This window comes from Peromyscus eremicus, chromosome 19 (assembly GCF_949786415.1).
Source record: "Peromyscus eremicus chromosome 19, PerEre_H2_v1, whole genome shotgun sequence".
Classification (NCBI taxonomy): domain Eukaryota; kingdom Metazoa; phylum Chordata; class Mammalia; order Rodentia; family Cricetidae; genus Peromyscus; species Peromyscus eremicus.
The window spans coordinates 64,962,576-64,981,468 of record NC_081435.1 but is presented as its reverse complement, the minus strand read 5'-3'; the positions used below and the strand labels follow the sequence as shown (position 1 = coordinate 64,981,468).

Here is an 18,893-nt window from a genome sequence, read left to right as displayed (position 1 = left end):
AAACCTAGGATTCTGTAGACATAGCCAATAAGCAGGGTGACTGTCTCATGGGATGGGTAGATGCTCAGGCCATCCACTTCCTGTTTGTGTACACACACACACACACACACACACACACACACACACACACACACACCCCACATATACTTTCACCCCCACCCCCTGAGTTCAGAAGGTCATATACAGCTTGTGGAATCAGGATCCCCAGGGCTCCTCTTGCCTCAGCGGAAGGGTGGGAAGGAGGCTGCAGACACTGGGTTTGCTTGGGGTCCATTTTATGCTGTCACAGTGTTGTAATTGGGAAGCCAGGACAGACACCCAGGGCTGCAGGAGAATGTGAATGATCAGGGCCTCATCTAAGCCACACTTCCTGCTGGACCTTTATCTAGGCTCAGGGACATCCCACAACTGCAAAAAACATCTGGAGCCTATGCCCAGAGGATGAGGCGGGAGGGGGGGCGCAGAAGTCAGATCACTCCACTGTGCTGGAGCAGTTTGGGGAGAGTCCCCCCTACTGGTGCTCGGCTGACCTTGATCTATTAGGATTCAACCGTGATCCCCCAGCGACTGCCTCCAGGAGCCCCCCAGCAGCATACCTTTACACAGAACACAGGTTTGACAGTGCTGACAGGAAATGAAAGGCAGACTTGGAACCAGACCCACAGGCTTCAAGTCCCTGACCCAGGCGCTCATATCGCTGACCCCATGAGCCTCTATCTTGTCCTTGAAATAGGGCTGATCTGCCTTGGATAGCTGTGGGCAGAGCTGCGAAAGCTTTCTAAGATGTCAAGTGACCCAATGCATTATGAGGCCACCACAGAGGGACAGCAGCAAGTTTACAGGGGAGCTGGAGCACCAGGGTGGGAGGTTGAGCATGGAGGCAGGAAACAGTGTAGGAGCACTAAAACCAGAGTGCAAGGGAGAGTTAGGGAGACCAGAGCTGTGCCGGCTGGCTGCCCCCCACTAGGCTTTGTCCTCAGCCTTCTTGACTTTGCTGCTGGCATTTTTGCTGCTAATTAACATGGTGTGGGCTGGAGAGGGGGAAAAATTCAAAACAATTGATTTGTCTGTTTGCTAGCACGTCTGGGAGAGGCCGGGTGTGTGATGTCAAAACAAGCTAAAAGTCAGTACTTCGTGTTCTAAAGAAAACACGGGGATCCGCAGGTTTCACACTTTGTTGTTAGCTCATGAGTTCCATCCTAAAGGTTCTAGGAAATCAAGGGCTATCAACAAATTCAAGAGAGCGGTGGGCAGAGAGACAAGATGTGCCCTTCTCCCTCTGTCAGGAGAAGGGTGATAGGGCCCTAGTGATCAGAGATCCAATTAGTAAACCATCCACCACCCATCCTCCCTTTATCCATCCACCCGCCTGCCATCCATCCATCCTCCCATCCATTCATCTACCCACCTGTCATCCATCCATCCTCCCATCCATTCATCCACCCACTTACCATCCATCCATCCTCCCATCCATTCATCCACCCACTTACCATCCATCCATCTTCCCATCCATCCATCTACCCACCTGCCATCCATCCATCCTCCCATCCATCCTCCTATCCATTCATCTACCCCCTGCCATCATCCATCCTCCTATCCATTCGTCCACCCACCTGCCATCCATCCATTCTCTCATCCATCCATCCACTCACTTGCCATTCATCCACTCACCTGACATCCATTCATCTACCTATCTGCCATCCATCCATCCTCCCATCCATCCATCCACTCATCTGCCATCCATCCATTCTCCCATCCATTCATCAACTCACCCACTATCCCTTCATCCATCCATTTAACTCACCTACCACCTATCCATCTATCCATCTATTTACTCACACACCATCCACCCAACCATCTATCCATCCATCCATCTATCCATCCATCCATCCATCCATCCATCTTGTTCATCCACTCACTTACCATCTAGCTCCATCTTGAGGGTTATCTGGGTGTTTCAGGGAGAGAAGATGAAGATGAGGCTTTTACTAAATATTTAGATTAATGTAATGTTTGGACCAATTAGAACAGAACTCAAAATGTAATCTCCACCTCACTAAATGGCAATATCATCAGAATGGTTAAGTTTGACCTAGGAAGAAACACTATTTGTTCAACTTGCTTGGACTTGGCTCATCTAGGAAGTTGTTTCAATCTTATCTGGGCCTACTTATATATCTGTGCTCAGCAGATAAACAACTATGGCAGACTGGCTTAAGGTGGACTCAGCTAGGACAGTCTGCCTCACGTGACCTCTCATTGTGCAGTAGTTAGCCTGTGCTTATGTTCATGGTGGTGGCTGAGTGAGGAGTGAGGAAAGAGACAGATGACATATTGAGAGACAGAGACAACTTCAAAGTCTTTTGAGGTCTAGGCTCAGAATTGGCATGGGGTCACTTCTGCTATATTTTCTTGGCCAAAGTCAGTCACATGACCAAGCTAGCTTCAAGAGATAGTAAATAGTTCTTGATAGGAGAAGCTCCGGTGGGTGACCATGTGGGAGGAGGCGCCATGTTTGCAATATCAGCTATACCATTGTTTTAGTTGCTCAGGTAAAGAGATCAGGAATTCTCTTTGTCCTCTGTTTTTCATGTTCCATGTTGAATCCGCATATAAAGCTGCCTCCCTCTACCTAGAACAGAATATTTTGGACCCAGCCAGTCCTTGCTCCTGCAGAATTACTGCCCTGGCCCAAGAAACCATTATCTTTTGTTCAGTTGCTGTTTTTCCCTTGGAGACAGCCACATTCTTTCATTTCTTGGCTCCTAATCGAATTCAGAGTGGAAGTCAATATGTATAATCAATAAGGTCCTGAATGATCCAATGCCCACCACCAAGATTTGTCTCACTGAAATCCCACCATACAAATCTCCTAGTATGTCTCCAGGACCACTCTCACTATGGGGCATTTGCATGCATAGTCCATCTGCCTCTGCTTGGTTATCTGCCTCATTCTTTTTTTTTTTTTTTTTATGCCAAAGGTACCTTCCCAGCGAAGGCTTTCCTGGCCAACCTGTTTACAACTGGGTGTCCCTTACCTCATCCTTCCCTACTTTCGGTCTCTGCATAGCTACCATCACCACCATCATCAATAAGTGACTTAAATTCTTCTGTATCTACTCAGTGTCTAGACCACAGTCCTTGAAGATAGAATACAAGACTCTTTTGTAATTTAAACTTGTCTAGCAGCCACATAAAATAAAAAGAAACAGGTGAAATTAATTTTAATAATATGCACTATTTACTATATCTAAAATAGAATTTGAACATGTAATCAATTTAAATTGTTTTTTGTTTTGTTTTTAATGTAAGTTTATATTAAGTCTCTGGGGTCTGGTCTGTGCATTGCTTATTGTTGAACTAGCCCCGTTTCTCATGTGGCAACCACCAGAGCACTGCAGGAGACCACATTTCCTCAGGGCCAAGGGTTTTGACTGTTTTGCTTGTGGCTGGAACTCCTTACACCTAGAAGATTGCTTGCACATAGTAGGCATGCAATCACATCCCTCTTTTCTTTATAACCTTATTATTCTGAATGAGCAAGTCAAGTTCTGAGTGACATCTAATTTTGTGGCATGACAGTGTGACCCAGAGAGAGCTGTTATGCACTTCGTTGGCTCCCCAGCTGCTGGGGTGGAACAAGGCTTTGTGCCCCAGCCCTGCTACCTCATTTGGTGTTGGTTGCCATGGTTTCCCCCCCCCCCACCCTGCACAGTAGGGATTTAATGTATTACCCTCTTTCACACATCCCCACTCTGAAAATGGATGAGAGCATCAGTGGTTAATCCAAGGCAACAATCTCCTCCCTGAGATTTTGGCTCTATCGGGGATGCACTTACAGCACCATGGCTCCCCAGAGTGGAGTCCCTGGGTCTCCCCTAAGGTGGTGCCAGCTTGGGGTGTGTTGCTGGCAGACTGCTGTCTGTTGGACTGAAAGGGGGGCTGGCAGAGAGGAATAGATGCTCTCACAATATTGAGGTAGCTCCAGTTCTAGAAAGGCTCCTGAGCTCAGTATCTGCAGGTAGCTCTGGGCTAGCCCAATAGAGGCTAAAAATGTTTCTTCTTGGTGGGACATCCATCATAGTGTTACTCTGTCACCTCAGACAGACAGAATGCTAAAGGCTCACCCTGAAGATCAGAAGCTGGAACCAGAGATAAGAAGGTATCTGCCCCACTTATTCTCCTGAGGGCTTTCCTGCATGGGAGCAGGAAAGCTGGCCATGAGGGACTTCTTGGTCCAGATGGGTGGCTTGGTGGAAGGGATGCTGGCCTAAAATAACTACGTAGGATTCTAAATGGTTAGCAGAGGCAACAAGGTCCAGCTAACACAGGTCTGCTTGGGGAAAGGTAAGACAAGGCTAGTCACGGTACAAACCCGAGACAGCCGAAGGGCGGGGGAGTCACACGAGAGGACCAGAAATGGGCCTGGCTGCAAGACTGGCCTCTGGGATCTGCCAGCTGTGAGAAACCTTCAGCTCTCTGGTTCCCAGGTATCCTTTTCTCTCTCCCACCTCCCTCCCTCCCTTCTCTCTCTCTCTTTTATTACCTCCCTTCCTGTTCTTTATAACCTTATCTCTCTCCCACCTTCCTTTCTCTTTCCTCTTTTATTTCTACAAACATCCTTTCTCTGTGTCTCTCTGTCTTTGTCTCTGTCTCTCCTACACACAGAGACATACAGACACACAGACACAGAACACACACACACACACACACACACACACACACACACACACACACACACACACACACTGGAGTGCTAGATGGAGGATCCCAGGAAGGTACTGGTTGGGAATTTAACTGACTCTGGCTCCCTCCGAAGGCAGATACCCAGTCACCCTGCAGCTATTTTTTGGGGAAGATAGGGAGGCCAGAACAGCAGCGCTTCACCAGGCTATTGTCTGAAATCCCAGAACATGATCTCTTGAAACAGATGTCCCTGAGAAAAGCCACCCCAGAGTTCATCTCCACCACCCTTCTTCGTCACTACACAGTGGTCAGATCCAGGCAGAGAGAGGGGCAGTGATCTGAGTCAGAATTCTCTGGGAGCAGTGGAGGACAAGGGAGGGTGTTGTTGTTTGTCCTGTCCACACGGGTCAGTTTGGCCTGGGTGTGTATAAGCCATGCTCTGCAGCCTCCATAGGGAACTTGCTCCACTGCTCTGAGCACCCAGTTTATGTTTATGTAAGGTGGACACATCTGGAAGATGTTGGGTTTGGAGGTTTCCCTTTTTCTAAAGAATATTATTGAGTCCTTCCCCTCCCCTTTTCTTTTTCTTTTTCTTTTTTTTTTGAGACAGGATTTCACTATTCACTGTGTAGCTCTGGCTGTCCTTGAACTCACAGAGATCTGCCTGCTTCTGCCTCCCTAGTGCTGGCATTAAACGCATGTGCCACCACTGCGCAGCCTTAGCTAGAGTCTTTATTAAGGATATAAGTTAGGAAATTCTCTGAACTCATGACCTGAGAAGACTTTCTGATTTATGTAAGTTGACTGTGCTGGCACTCCATTGTTGTGACAAATGTCTGAGAAAAATACCTTAAGGCGGGAAAAGCTTATTTATTGGCACATGGTTTCAGAGACTTCCATTCACGGTTGCTTCGCTCCATTGCTTTGGACTTGAAGTGAGACAGAATACCAGAGACACCCGAGCACAAGACAGAGGCTGCTCATTTCATGTCAGCCAGGAAGCAGCCAGAGGCTGGGCACAAGATACAGCCCTCAACGACAAACCCCCCTCACAGCAATTCGCTTCCTCCATTCAGGCCCCACCTACCACAGTTTCCACACCTCCCAGTCATCTCTCCAATTATGAATCCAGCAGTGGAAAAATCCACTGATGAGTTTAGACACTCGTGACCCAAGCTCTTCCTTAGAGTCCCGTCTCTGAACGTCGCCTTGGGAACACGAGGCTTTGGGGTGACATCACCTCTAAACCACAACACCACCTAATGCCTTTGTGGAATAGGCTTTCTACCTCTGCCATGGTGGCAGCAGGGAGCTTCCTCTCTGGCTCTGAAAGCACTTCTTTCTCTGGGCTAGTTGATGGTGACTCACACTGACCTATACTTCGTGGACTGGTCACATGACTCTATGCTCGTTGCAAAGAATGGTCTTTCTTTCTGCATTTCTTCAAGGCTAGTCTCCCTGTCTGTGTCTATTTGAATGATTGTCATTCCCCTGGGACATGTACAAATCCACACAGGGTTCAAACATCGGGAGGCGTGGACTTGAACTCTCCTGAAATTTGTAGCCCAATGCTGCTTCCTACACACATTCGTCCGTCTGTCCTCACTCATCTCCTCATTGAGTGGGGCTTTTGTGTGTGTTGGTATCTGTTGCCAGGTGAATGAGGCAGACCTAGTTCTATCCCCACGTAGCATGGTCTTTGGACTCCAGATGCTTTCCAGAAAGTGTTCTGCTGTGTGTGTAGTGGGAATGAGTGCTTGCAGACATCTTAATGGCTTTAAATGGGGAAAGGATGTTTTCTTTTCTGTGATTACATCCTGTCTCTGACCACCCACCTCTCTATACTCCCTCTCTCCTGGCCCATGGGGCAAATGGAGTTACGACATTGGTCCTTGCTGCTAGCTGGAGGCCTGCTGCTTAATTGCCTCAAAACCATGGACAAATCGGTTCCCTCAGACTGCACGGTCCCCTCCCTGCAACATTCTGAGAGAAGGAATCCAGCTCCCTGGGAGAAGCTGAGCTTTTCATCAGAGATCAAAGACTGGCCCAGGGGAAGCATCACAAAGCTGCTCCGGACTGCAAAGGACCCCTTTGGGCATATCACTTCCTGTCTAAGCCTCCATTGGACAGGCAACCAAAATATTGAGAAGGAGGAGAGCAGACATCTGGCCGCCCAAGAGGCTCAGCCTGGAAATAGGTCTCTTAGGGCTGATCAGAGCGGAATAGCTGAAGAGAGTTACCTGGAGGTGAGGGAGCCTGGAAGAGGGGCCTAGGCAGCTGGGTTCTGGGCAGATGGCCCACTTTCATTTTCTTCATCTCCAATTTGCCTGGCTGTAGTCAAGTAGTTACTTACAAATGTACCCTAGACTCCCAGGCTGTCATTCACAACTCTCCACTGGGTACCCTTCCTCCTCTCTCCTGTGGCACTTCCCCAAGCATTTGCTTCTGAATGAATCACAAGGGATACATTCCCTTGTCCTAAGGAGTCCAATCTGAACATCTCCCAGGATGCTGTCAGAATATAGGAAACAGGATTGCAGACTGTATTGTCCCAAGGGAAGGGGGCTCCTGGAATCAGTGTTGAGGAGCTCTGAAGAGGGGCTTGCATCTCTTTGTACTGTGGCTCATGTGCCAGGCCTTCAGCCCTGAGGACCTCGGGCTCCTCTCCCTACTGCTCAGCTCCTTGCATCCTCCCCCAACACCAAGGCCATTGTACTTGGGGTTGACCAGTTGGCAACTTCACCTATGATCAACCTACACACAAAAAATGGGAGCAGGGGGTAGAATAATGCAGGAAAGCCCAGAAAGCATTCCCCCAGCTGGCACTCACTCTGTGGCATCTTCAGTGGTCAGGAACTTTGGAGGTCAAAACCCCTCTTGATGTGGACCCAATCACCCTGTCAGAAGGGCTTTGTCCCTTTGATGGTGGCTCTGACTGCTTCCCGGCTTACAACTAGATTTTCATCCATTTCTCCTGCCACACCATTTAAGTAGCTTCACAACCCCACTCCCCACCCTCAGGGGCTGGTTTCTGAATGGTTCCCCAAACTCAAGATGCTTCTGCCCTTCTATCAGTTAAACTCTGTTAAAGGCAAGGCCGTGAAGCCTTTTCTGTGGGGATTTCTGGAGATCCAGTACAATTTGTCATGCTAGAGAGGCTCTCGTTTTGTCATGCTCTTGAACTTGTCCCTGATCTCAGGCCAGAGAAAGGGCCTGGAGCTGTTGACCAGCATAGCCTGCGCCATCTCACTGTGTGCCATCCCGTGGCACCTCTACATCTTTCCACATGACGTCTGGAGGCAGATGCTTGGCCAATTCACAGTTACTTCCTTAGGCCAGAGTAGACATATTCCTAGGGGAGCTTGGGAAATGCATGGGAAAGGAAAGGGGAGGTGGGGCCCCCAGGGCCCAGGCAGGCCATTCCTGTTCAGCAGCCAGGTCTGCAGGAGGACTCATCTCTGGGACGATCATGTGTGGACATGGATGAGTGTATGAGGATTCTGTAGAGGGAGGAGGGCTTCTGGGACAGGCAGGGCACAGCACACCAGGACGCAGCATGTCTAAAGTCTAGTTCCAAGTGTCAGAGAGCCCTAAGACATACTGTCCCAGCTTTCGTGGACTCAAGGCCCTTCCTCATCTTTGGAGTGAAGACCTCACCATCTTGGCCTCGTTTAGTTGGAATAGTTGACAGTATCATGAAGAATTGATTTCCTTACCAGCTGGCCACCTAATCCTCACTTTCTCTAAGATAATGGAGGTTCTTCTCCTTCCTTCCCTTTTCCTCCCCCCTGGCTTTTCTCTCTTCTCCCTTCTCTTATTCCCTGTTCCCTCATCGAATGTGTCTAAGTCTCTAAAGAGAGAGTACAATTGCCAAGTGTCGTTTGCCCTGAAAACAATCATTTCGTAGCTTTCATCGGAGGTGAAGTTCTTGTTCAAACAAATGCCAAGTACAGCAGGTGAACCCCACAAGTCAAGCCCAAGTCTGATTTCAAGATTAGGGAAGAGCTTGGAGGGCTCTAAGGACACTTGTCGTCTGCCCTGGTAGTCGAGGGTGGACAGGATATGACAGCTTAGGAGGGAAGGTGCCACTGTCTGGCATACAGAGCAGTCATAGAGAGCCCAGAGGCAAGCAAGGACCCTGGGGGTGGGTAGTGCGGGGGTCGGGGGGACCTGAAAGATGAGGGAGAAGATGACATAGGCAGACAGAGGAGCAGGGAGAGAGCTTGGTGGCAATAGAATGCTCAGAACGTGGGTTTTAGGAGGATGAGGTAGTGGCCCCTGGAATACAGGCTTTTCCCCGCCTCTCACTGTGTGTAACCACCTCACAGTGTCAGATACTCATCTCAGCAAGGGATGGTGGCATGGGACTAGGTCAGGTCTGTCCAACTCTGGGGCCTGGAGGCCACCATGTATTGGGTTCATCAGAACCTTCCCATGTCTTCTGCTTAGCTTTTCTGTGAACGAGGCAGAGACCTGCTTAAAAGGTACTCATTTGGGGGATACACAGGCCACAAGTCCAAATGAAGACCAGAGAAGTCCACTGTGACCGTGAAGAGAGGTGTCCTGACCTCTTAGATGGAACCCTAACACCAGAAGAGCCTGTCCTTGGAAGTGACTTGCCAAGGTCTCTGTGGACCTCGGCTCTGTGAAGACCTGGTCTCTCAGTTGCTTGTGTAAGCTTTACAAAAAAGAGTACATAAAGCTCCATGAGTGAGGCAGGGCCTTTCTCTCCCTGCTGCTGGCCCTGTCCGCTGTCTGTATCAGCATGGTGCTTCTGGGGAGGGGTATGGTGATGTTTTATTTGTACTGAAATATGATTTTATTTGTATGTTAATAAATAAAGTTGCCTGGGGTTTAGAGCTAATAGCAAGCCATAGAAGAAGCTGGGCGGTGGTGGCGTACGCCTATAATCCCAGCACTTGGGAGGCAGAGCTAGGCAGATCTCTGTGTGTTCAAGGATACAGCCAGCATGGAGACACACGCCTTTAATCTTAATACCAACCATAGAGACCTAGAGGTCTGTATAGACAGGCAGTGATGAGGAGGTCATGTGGTTGGGTTTACAACCAATAAGAAGGCAGAACAGAAAGTCAATAAAAAGACAGACACACAGGAAGTAGGTCTCTTTCTGAGGGGAAGGACGGCAGCGGCAGTGAAGGGTAAGAAAGGGTGTTTAAGCCAGGCGGTGGTGGCGCACGCCTTTAATCCCAGCACTCAGGAGGCAGAGCCAGGCGGATCTCTGTGAGTTCGAGGCCAGCCTGGGCTACCAAGTGAGTTCCAGGAAAAGGCACAAAGCTACACAGAGAAACCCTGTCTCGAAAAAAAAAAAAAAAAAAAAAAAAAGAAAGAAAGAAAGGGTTTTAGTATTAGCTCTCAGCTACTGCTCTGACCTCTTGGGCTTTTAACTCTGCATTTGGCTCTGTGTTTCTTATTTAATAAGACAGTTACCTCTACAGAGGGGTCTCTTTGCCCTTCACCTCCACCTCACTCTTCCATGGGTTCTGCTCCAGTGCCCGCTCCTTGTTCTGTCCCAGAGCTGGTGGGGAGTTAACCTGGGTCAGTGAACTAGGGACAGCAGGAAACTGGACACCCTGAGAACCAGCCTGAGCAGGAGGGGCAGGCTGCCAGCTTCCCTAGAGGCCCTCCTAGAGGGCCTGGTTCCCATCCTCCCTGCTCCATGCCCCCAGGTCTTGCACCTACCCCTGGGAGGGGTCAGGGGAAGTTTAGCCCAGGACAGCTAGGCAGTCTGTCACAAGGCTTTAGACTGGCCTGTGCCTGATATGTCCATGGGCAGAAGTTATTTATCACTAGGAAAGCTCCATCTTTGAGAACTTGAATGCAGTACGTCTCAGCCCTGAAGTTTTGAAAGTGCGAGTCATTGCCTGTAGAAAGAACTAACTCTCCTCTCCTCCCTCCCCCCCCCCCCCCCCCCCGTGTTTTCCCTGGAGGAACTTCTGCTGGTCTTCTGGGACCTCAGTACCAAGCACTCTGGTCTTAGCTGGGCTCCTCCACTCCCACCTAGGCCCAGTTCTGACTTTGCTGCCTTCACCCACAGTTCCGAGAGGGCTTCAGAAAGAGTAGGGTATCCTCTAAGTACCCTCTTCCTGTCTTTGCATCACCCTTGTATTAATTAAATTATCTTTTTACTGCAACAAAATACCCAACAAAAGTGATTTAGGAAGGAACGGTTTATTTGGGCTCACAACTCAAGGGGATGCAGTTTATCACGGAGGGGAAGACATGATGGTAGGAACAGAGGTGGCCGGTAACATTGTGTTTACAGTCAGGAAACAAAGAGACAAATGCCCTGCTCAGCTTTCTTCTCTCCTTTTTATTCACTCTAGGACCCCAGCCTATGGAATGGCACCACCCACTTTTAGGGTGGGACTTTTCACCTCAATTAAGCCAATCTGGGTAATACATCACAGCCAATCTGGAGGGTTATTTACATGGTGATTCTCAGTGCATCAGTTGACAGTAAAGATGAACTGTCACAACTGTCCCCTGTTGGAGGCCCATTCTGAACCCCTTGGACTACTGTAACAAAATACCATAAACTGGGTAACCTGTAAAGAACAGACATCTATTGCTCACAGTTCTGGAGTCTGGCAGTCCAAGGTCAAGACGCTGGCAGACACAGTGTCTGGAGAAGGCTCTCTTTTTCATGGATGGTGCCTTCTAGCTGTGTCCTTACACTGTGGAGGGCCAGCGAGCTCTCTGGGGTCTCTTTGAAAGATATTAATCCCTTTATGAGAGTTAATCACCCCTCAAAGGCCCGCCCTCCCTCCTAATACAACCACATTGGGAGTTGAGATTTGAACATATAGCCATTCAGACCACAGCCTCTTTGATTGATAGGCCAGGGTCCTAGCTCCTTTGGCTCCGCCCTGTCTTTCGCCTTGGCTTTTAGGAGACATCTAGACCTACATCTCCATCTGTCACTCACTCTGAGGGGTGTGTCCTATGCAAATCAGCAGACCTTTTAGACTTGAGAGCTTGCCACGGTTGTCTATCTTCCCACAAGCCCTTGGCCCTGCGTTTTCCACATCTCCCTCCTCTTTCCCTCCCTCCCACTGGGGCTGTGTGGATTCTCCAGCCCTCAGATCCACCCACTCTCCAGCTGCTGCCTTCTTTGGGCTCCTTGCCTGGGAGGCATGAAGCAATCAGTTCCTAGGCACTTATGGAACACCTGTCTCGTGTCCCATGTGTACCAGACGAGCAGCAGGTGAGCCACACACCTGGGCTTCCCTGGTCCCAGTTGTTCAGGCCTGACCTGAGCTTCCCACCCCCAGCCCTGCACCTGCATCGCTTGGGCCCAGCCCCCGACTGTCGCACTGCTCCTGGGCAAGTCTCAAGAGGTGGAAATTGTCAACATCAATTTCCACAATCCTAAGACATACATTTTCTCCCCCTTCTGATAGTAATTTGTGTCTTATAATTGATGTGTTTATTTAATATGGTGGGGTTTATTTTGTTTATTTCCTCACTCACTGGAAATGTTATTTAGTTCATGATGAATCTTTCAGTTGGTGGCATTTTAACCCTGGGGAAATATGATAAATGCATAGAATAATCAGGGACATCTGGAAATTATTTTTTAATGGGATGGAATGACTCTAATGGGAAAAAAATGTGGGTTGTCTACTAAAGGGTGGGGGACTTGGAGATGTCAGGGTTGTTCCGATATCTCTGGCTTTTGGCTTGTCAAAGACTCCACATTCCCCTGAGTTTCGCTGTTGGTTTTGGAGACCAAACCGAGAGCAGCTGTTACATAGCACTGCCACAAAGACTACGTGACATAGGGCTTAGCTGGGGTGTTCCCAGCTTCTATGCACTTCTGTGTAGGTGATGAGGCCCAGGAACTCCCTGGGGAGAGAGGTGAACTGGGAATTCCTGGTCCCACAGCAGAAGAGTCCTCTGCAGGCCAAGCTTGCATTTAGTGTTATTAGACAGGAGCTTTAGTCCACCTTCCTTTAGTACACTGCGCGTTCTGGAGATGAGCATCTGTCTTCCCTGTCACGTGTGCCAGCTAGAGGCTGCAAAAGTGTGAACCCCCCTCAAGATGCAGGAGGGGCTGTGGGATGGGAGAGGCAGTGGCTGCTCCTGACAGCAAGACAGACTTCAGCAGGGCAGGGGTAGAAGACACTGGCCAGCTGGCCTGATCTATCCCCGCCCGACCCTTGTTAAACCCATGGTTCATCCGGGGCCTCCTTATTCCTCTCTGTCTGGGTCAATGTCAAGCAGGTTTGAGTTCAGTGGGCCCCAGCCCCTTAGCCCCTCTGTTTTCTGCTCACTTCCTCCCGTAACCTGGCAGACCTCCAGGCATCCGCTGAGCATCCATCCACACCATACAGACTTAGGAAGACTAGAAGGACGAAGCTTTAACACCAGGCTATGACGCGTGGGTTTCACAGGTAGGAGAGAGAGGGCTCCCCATCCCATCTGAGGGAAGACCATCTGGGAAAGGCTGGAGGGCTGAGCTCTGTGGTACTGGCTTCTCCCTGATAGCTGCACTGTCCACAGGGAAGCCACACACCTCAGACTACACTGGATGGAAGGTATTGGAAGGGCAAACACAGCCAGCTGTGGAGACTTGTGTGAAAACAGGACAGAAAACAGGTCAAAACACTCTTATACTGAATACATGTTAAAAGGCCACGTTAGGTATGTTTTTACATGTTACTAAAATTAATTTTACCTGTCTCTTTTGATGTGAAAAGTTAAAATTACCTGTGTGTCTCACCAATATCCTTTAAAAACAAACATTTCTTTCTTCCCTGGGTAGTCCCACCTGTCTTCCGCTCTTGGCTCTTCTCAAGGCACCTTTTCTTCCTTCTTCAGGCCCTCTTTCCCTCTGTCTTGCTGACTCGCTCCTCCTCTTATTGTGTGTGATGATGGATGGAGACTAGAAAAAGGGAACTAGTGTCTGCCCTCCCAAGCTCCAGTCTCTGGATACCCTGAAGCCAGTATTCATACGGCTGAGGGACCTGACTTATCCAAACGCTCATGGGAATTGATGTTTTAGGCATATCTTCTCTGACAGACTTGGAGTCAGGCAGGAATTGCTTTTAATTTTCATATTACTTTTCAAATATGTAGGTTACAAAAATGTACGAGATGTGCATCGTTTACAAACTGCAATCTGAGATCACTTTAGCCAAACAACTACTGTATGCCTCTACCTTCTCCTCGAGAGTCAAATCCCCCAGGGCCCTGTGCTTCCATCTCTTTCAAGCTGGGCATTTACTTCCCAAATTATGTACGTTATTATGTAAATTTCTAACTAAACCATTAGATTGCTATTTGTTTAACATTCCTGACCATTGTTTATGTTCATCACACTATTTTTTGTCCTAATACAGCTTATTATTTGTTTTATGGCTAGTATATATTGTTCATTGTTGAGCCAAGTAGTGTGTAATAATTACACTTGCTTGCATGACTTTTTATTTCCCTGGAGATGATCACCGCCCCTTCATGGCTGCCTTGCTTCTTACGGTATTTATGCAAATTCTTACAGAAGTCTCCTTCAGTGTGTAAAATTCCTTCAAATACTATTTCTATCTTCCTCTTCCCAGACAACCTTTCAGATTCCCCAGCCTGTTCAGATTCCTGAACAGCTGTATGCTTGGGAATATCCCACCTCTTCAGAGTATGGCTTCCTATTTTGTTGCTTTTTTTTTTTTTTTCTAAATATGTGTCAGTACCTCTTACAGAAGGAGGAAAGAAAGTTCACATTTGGACCAGGCATGGTGGTGCCTACTTATAATCCTAGCACTCTGGAGACAGAAGCAGGAGGATCAGGAGTTCAAGGTCATCCTTGAACACAGTAAGTTCTAGAGCAGTGGTTCTCAGCCTTCCTAACGCTGCAGCCCTTTAATACAGTTCCTCATGTCGTGGTGACCCCAACCATAAAATGGTTTTTGTTGCTACTTCACAACTGTAGTTTTGCTACGGTGGTGAATGGTAATGCAAATACCTGGTATGCAGTTGGTCCTAGGTGACCATCAAAGGGGTCCTGACCCATAGGTTTAGAACTACTGTTCTGGACAATGAGCTCACAGACCCTTCAGCTGCCTCTCTCTGCCCATCAGTCTGTCCCTCAGGACAAAGGGCTGGCAGGCACCTTGAGAGCACACAGCCCTCCACAGAGGGTGTCGGGGCGGCGGGTGTGTGTGGGGCAAGCCTAGCCTTCCCCTCTCAGCTGTCCAGGTCCAAGGCAAGTTTAAACCATAGCCACAGTGCTTTCCTGCCTTCTAATTCCTGGCAAGTAGGCCAGGCTAGACCATGTGAATGGAGTCTCTGCATCCTTTGAATACCTGTCAGAGTCAGAAACACTCTTCAGTTCTCTGGGTTGGAAGGGCTTCAAGGCCCCACAGTGCCGCCCACGCAGTGATGCGTGTCTCTTCCTGTGTGCTCCCATTTGAAGTCCAGTCATGGCCCCTGTGGTTGTGAGGCTCTCTCTCTCAATAAAGCTCACCTGAAGGGCAATTTCACATCAGTTCATTTCTATTGAACCTCTTTAATGTATGAGAGTTAAAATTAATTTTACCTGTCTGTTTTGATAGGAAAAGTTAAAATTACAGTTCTGTGGCAGAGCTGGATTTAGTCTCACCAATATCTGTTAAAAAAAAAAAAAACAACTCCGCTTTTCTTCTTTTCAACAGAGGCTAGCCTGGGCTACATGAGACTCTGTCAACAAGCAAACCCTGAAGTGGCTTTTTTCTGCCCTCACAGTGGTTAATGGTTTGTTCAGACAGAATCCTAGCTCTCATGTCTAACCCCTGCCCCAAATACCTGGAAGGCACTTGGGGCCTCTATAATTTTTAATCTTCTAATATCTAGTGATCTAATATTCGACTCGTGACTGTTTGCAGATCTGTGTACTCTCCCTCTGGAGGGTTCTAGAACCGCCTCTTTGTCTTTGTTGATTGCACATTTCATTGTATGTCCTAGTGTGCGGTTCTTGTCACCACTGTTGGCCACTGAGACCACCTTTCCTATCTGGAGGAACAGACCTTCCACCTGGGAAGTATTTCTTAAAAGGTTTCCCCCATAATCCTCTCCTCAGTATCTCCGCTGTCCTCTCTCCCTTACAAGTGAAGTTCAGAGTTCTGTCTCATCTGCATCCTGGGAAGTGTTCTCGGCTTGCCCTCCGGAGGGCCCTCCTGTTCAGCTCCAGATTTTACCCTGTGTGAATTTAATTTCCAAGCCCTCCCCATCTTTGCCATTGATCCTTTTGAGAGCACTTCCTGTTGTTACAGATCCCGTATCTTATTTCACAAAAAACATTGGATTTTTTTTTCTGGTCCTTGTATTATCTCTCTTCTCTTGGATTTTCTTTTTCTTTCTCATATCAAAGTTGGTATGTTCTCTCTCTTCACTTTTTGCCTTCTTCAAAAGACTGGTCACCTTTGGGTAGCCTGATTGTGTCAGAGTAGGTCACTAAGCGCTGTTTAACAGCTCTGTGCACACAGAGGAGATATAACTTTCCAACAAGTGGGCTTCAGGATACAGAGGCTGCTGGGGAGCTAGATATTTTATTGGGGTGTTCTGAACCACAAGGACCTGTAGGGCACTTCTGGGACCAACGACTTCCTTTGAGAGAAGCAGCCCCCAGCTTCCAGCCCGGCGTACCTGTGTCGAGTGCAGAGCGACGTCACATATCTGGCAACAGAAGAAAGTGGGGTCCCAAAGTCCCATCAACTTGGGTAGATCTTCACCTGGTCCTGCCTCTCTGCCCAGTGTCCCTCCCCCATGCACTGGGACCTTTCTGGGAGACTAGGAAAGGGGAGGAGCTGTACCTGTAGCTGCCCAGGGAGCAGACCTAGCTTCCCTCTCCCTCTGCTTGGTCCCAGGCTGTCTCTGCCTTTCAAAGCAATTGCTGCCTCCATTCCTGACCCTTCAGCCACACGGGGCATCTGCCCACCGCTGGTTGACTGACCTTGACCCTTTGGTAGGTGCTGGGTTTCTGATTTCTCAGTTTTGCTAATTCCTCCATCTGCTTTCCAAATTCTGTTGACATCTGTTGTCGGCTGATGTCACCTCTCCTGTTCCCTCTTTCTCTACCTTTTTCTTACCCTTCTGCTCTTATGTCAGTGAGTCTGGGGAAGAGGCAGATGTGTATTGAATCTACTAGGTATTTGTTTGTTTGTGGTTTTTTTGAGAGAAGGTTTCTCTGTGTAACAACAGTCCTGGCTGTCCTGGAACTCACTTTGTAGACCAGGCTGGCCTTGAACTCACAGAGACCTGCCTGCCTCTGCCTCCCAAGGGCTTGGATTAAAGGTGTGCACCACCACCACTTGGCTGAACCTATCAGTTTTAACAGGAATTCCCCTGAGGATCTTTCTGTAGTGTCAACTCTGCTGGCTGCATAGTGGGAGGACTTATCTAGTGCTAATGCTGTGTTGTCCTTCTGGGCATCTGCAAAACTTTGTATTCACAAAATACTGGAGCCTCAATTAGATATAACTGGAGTCTAGTTTGTACCTGGATTTGTTTGCTTCTAAGTAAAGTCTAATTTTATAGTAAACAAATTGATATTTTATTTTTTGACTAAACTTTTTATTTTGCCCCCCCCCCCTTTTTGAGACAAGGTCTTTCTACATAGCCTTGACTGTCCTAGAACTCACTATGTAGCCCAGGCTGGTGTCTGCCTCCCGAGTTCTGGGATTAAAGGTCTGAGCCAACAACGCCAGGGTTGACCGGTATTTTAAAAGGTCATTTCCTGTGATCCCTCCTGGCTTAAAACTGCAACACAAAATTTTAGCTGCTTATGATGGAATAGAACTTGTTCCGTAAAACCAGGGCTTAGCTAAGTCGCCCTGAATTTTCTCTATATGCACATAAGAAATTGCATGGAAAGAGTCTAATTCAAGAAAGCCAGGCCGGCTTTAGGGGCTGTTAAACCCCTTTAACACGTGTGCTATTTATAAAAAGGTTGCTTCTCTGTTCATTAAAACAAACACTCTTCCCCTGCTAACGCACCAAGAACCTTTACATGGGAGCGTTAAAGATGGTGGCACACCATCTTTAGGTGTTGGGAAGGTCTTGCCTTTCACCAGCTCCAGGTTGCCCAGGGGCGGGGACCCCGCTCAGGTGGGAGAGCCCTGGTCCTCACCGAGACCTCTTTGTCTTTTGCCTCTACAGGTGCCCCCTTTCAAAGGTCTCAGCATCCTCACGCTACCTCCTGCCGCCACTTCCACCTGGGTCCCCCGCAGCCGCAGCAGCTAGCCCCGGACTTCCCGCTGACACACCCCGTGCAGTCGCAGCCGGGCCTCAGCGCCCACATGGCCCCGGCCCACCAGCACAGCGGCGCGCTGCACCAGTCGCTGACCCCGCTGCCCACCCTGCAGTTCCAGGACGTCACAGGTCCCTCCTTCCTACCTCAGGCCCTGCACCAGCAATACCTGCTGCAGCAGCAGCTCCTGGAAGCTCAGCACCGCAGGCTTGTCTCGCATCCCAGGTCGGCAGGGGCGGGGCCGAGGAGAGAGGGCGGGGCCGTGGAGGGGGTAAGGGCTGGGACAGGGCTTATTTCAACCAAGCTTGGATGCAGTCGCAGGTGGTTCTGCACGGGGTGGCTTTTGCCTCAGTTAGTGGCATTCATTCAGGTCAGAGTCTGCTATGACTCCTCACATCACACAGGTTCGGGGTCAGCGGCTTGGTTAGCAGTGACGCTTACCAAGCAGTGAACATTTGCAGCCTAAGAGGTTTGACTAAAGGTTTCTCAAGTCCCTTCCCGCTCTCATGGTGGCCTGGTTCTGATTTTCCCCAAACCATACCAGAATACCAAACGTATATGACTGGTTCTAGCTCTAGCCTCCAAAGGGCCAACGTCTAGTTGGAGGCTAGAGTTGGAGACTGCCTGTACACCATGAAATCAAATTAAATTAACAGTGATTAAAGTCCTGATGTGGTAAGTCAGTGCCCTTCTCTGAGCCTCAGCTGTAAAGAAGAAGAAGAAATGGATGGGCACAGCTGGGTGCCTCTCAGTCTTCTGGGTTTCAGGGCCCTTTTCACACTCAAAAGTTAATGACTACGAAGAACCTCTGCTTATATGGGTTTACCAAGTTAGAAATTTTAAAGTATCTATTAATTCATTAAAAATAACAATAGATTCCTCGTGCTAAATTTGTAAAATGTTCTCTTTTTAATTTTTAATTATTTTCCTTTTATTGAAAATACTTTTTTTTTCTCATATCATATAT

General features: G+C 48.5%; 1 protein-coding gene across 1 annotated transcript in view; it reads left to right on the top strand.

The window, feature by feature from the left end:
* Positions 1-18,893, top strand: part of Ark2c (arkadia (RNF111) C-terminal like ring finger ubiquitin ligase 2C) — a 107,256-nt gene that overhangs the window by 65,557 nt on the left and 22,806 nt on the right. Inside the window, exon 2 of the mRNA XM_059246527.1 lies at positions 17,836-18,151. Within this exon, the coding sequence (XP_059102510.1) occupies positions 17,836-18,151 (316 nt within the window). The remainder of the gene's footprint in view (positions 1-17,835; positions 18,152-18,893) is intronic.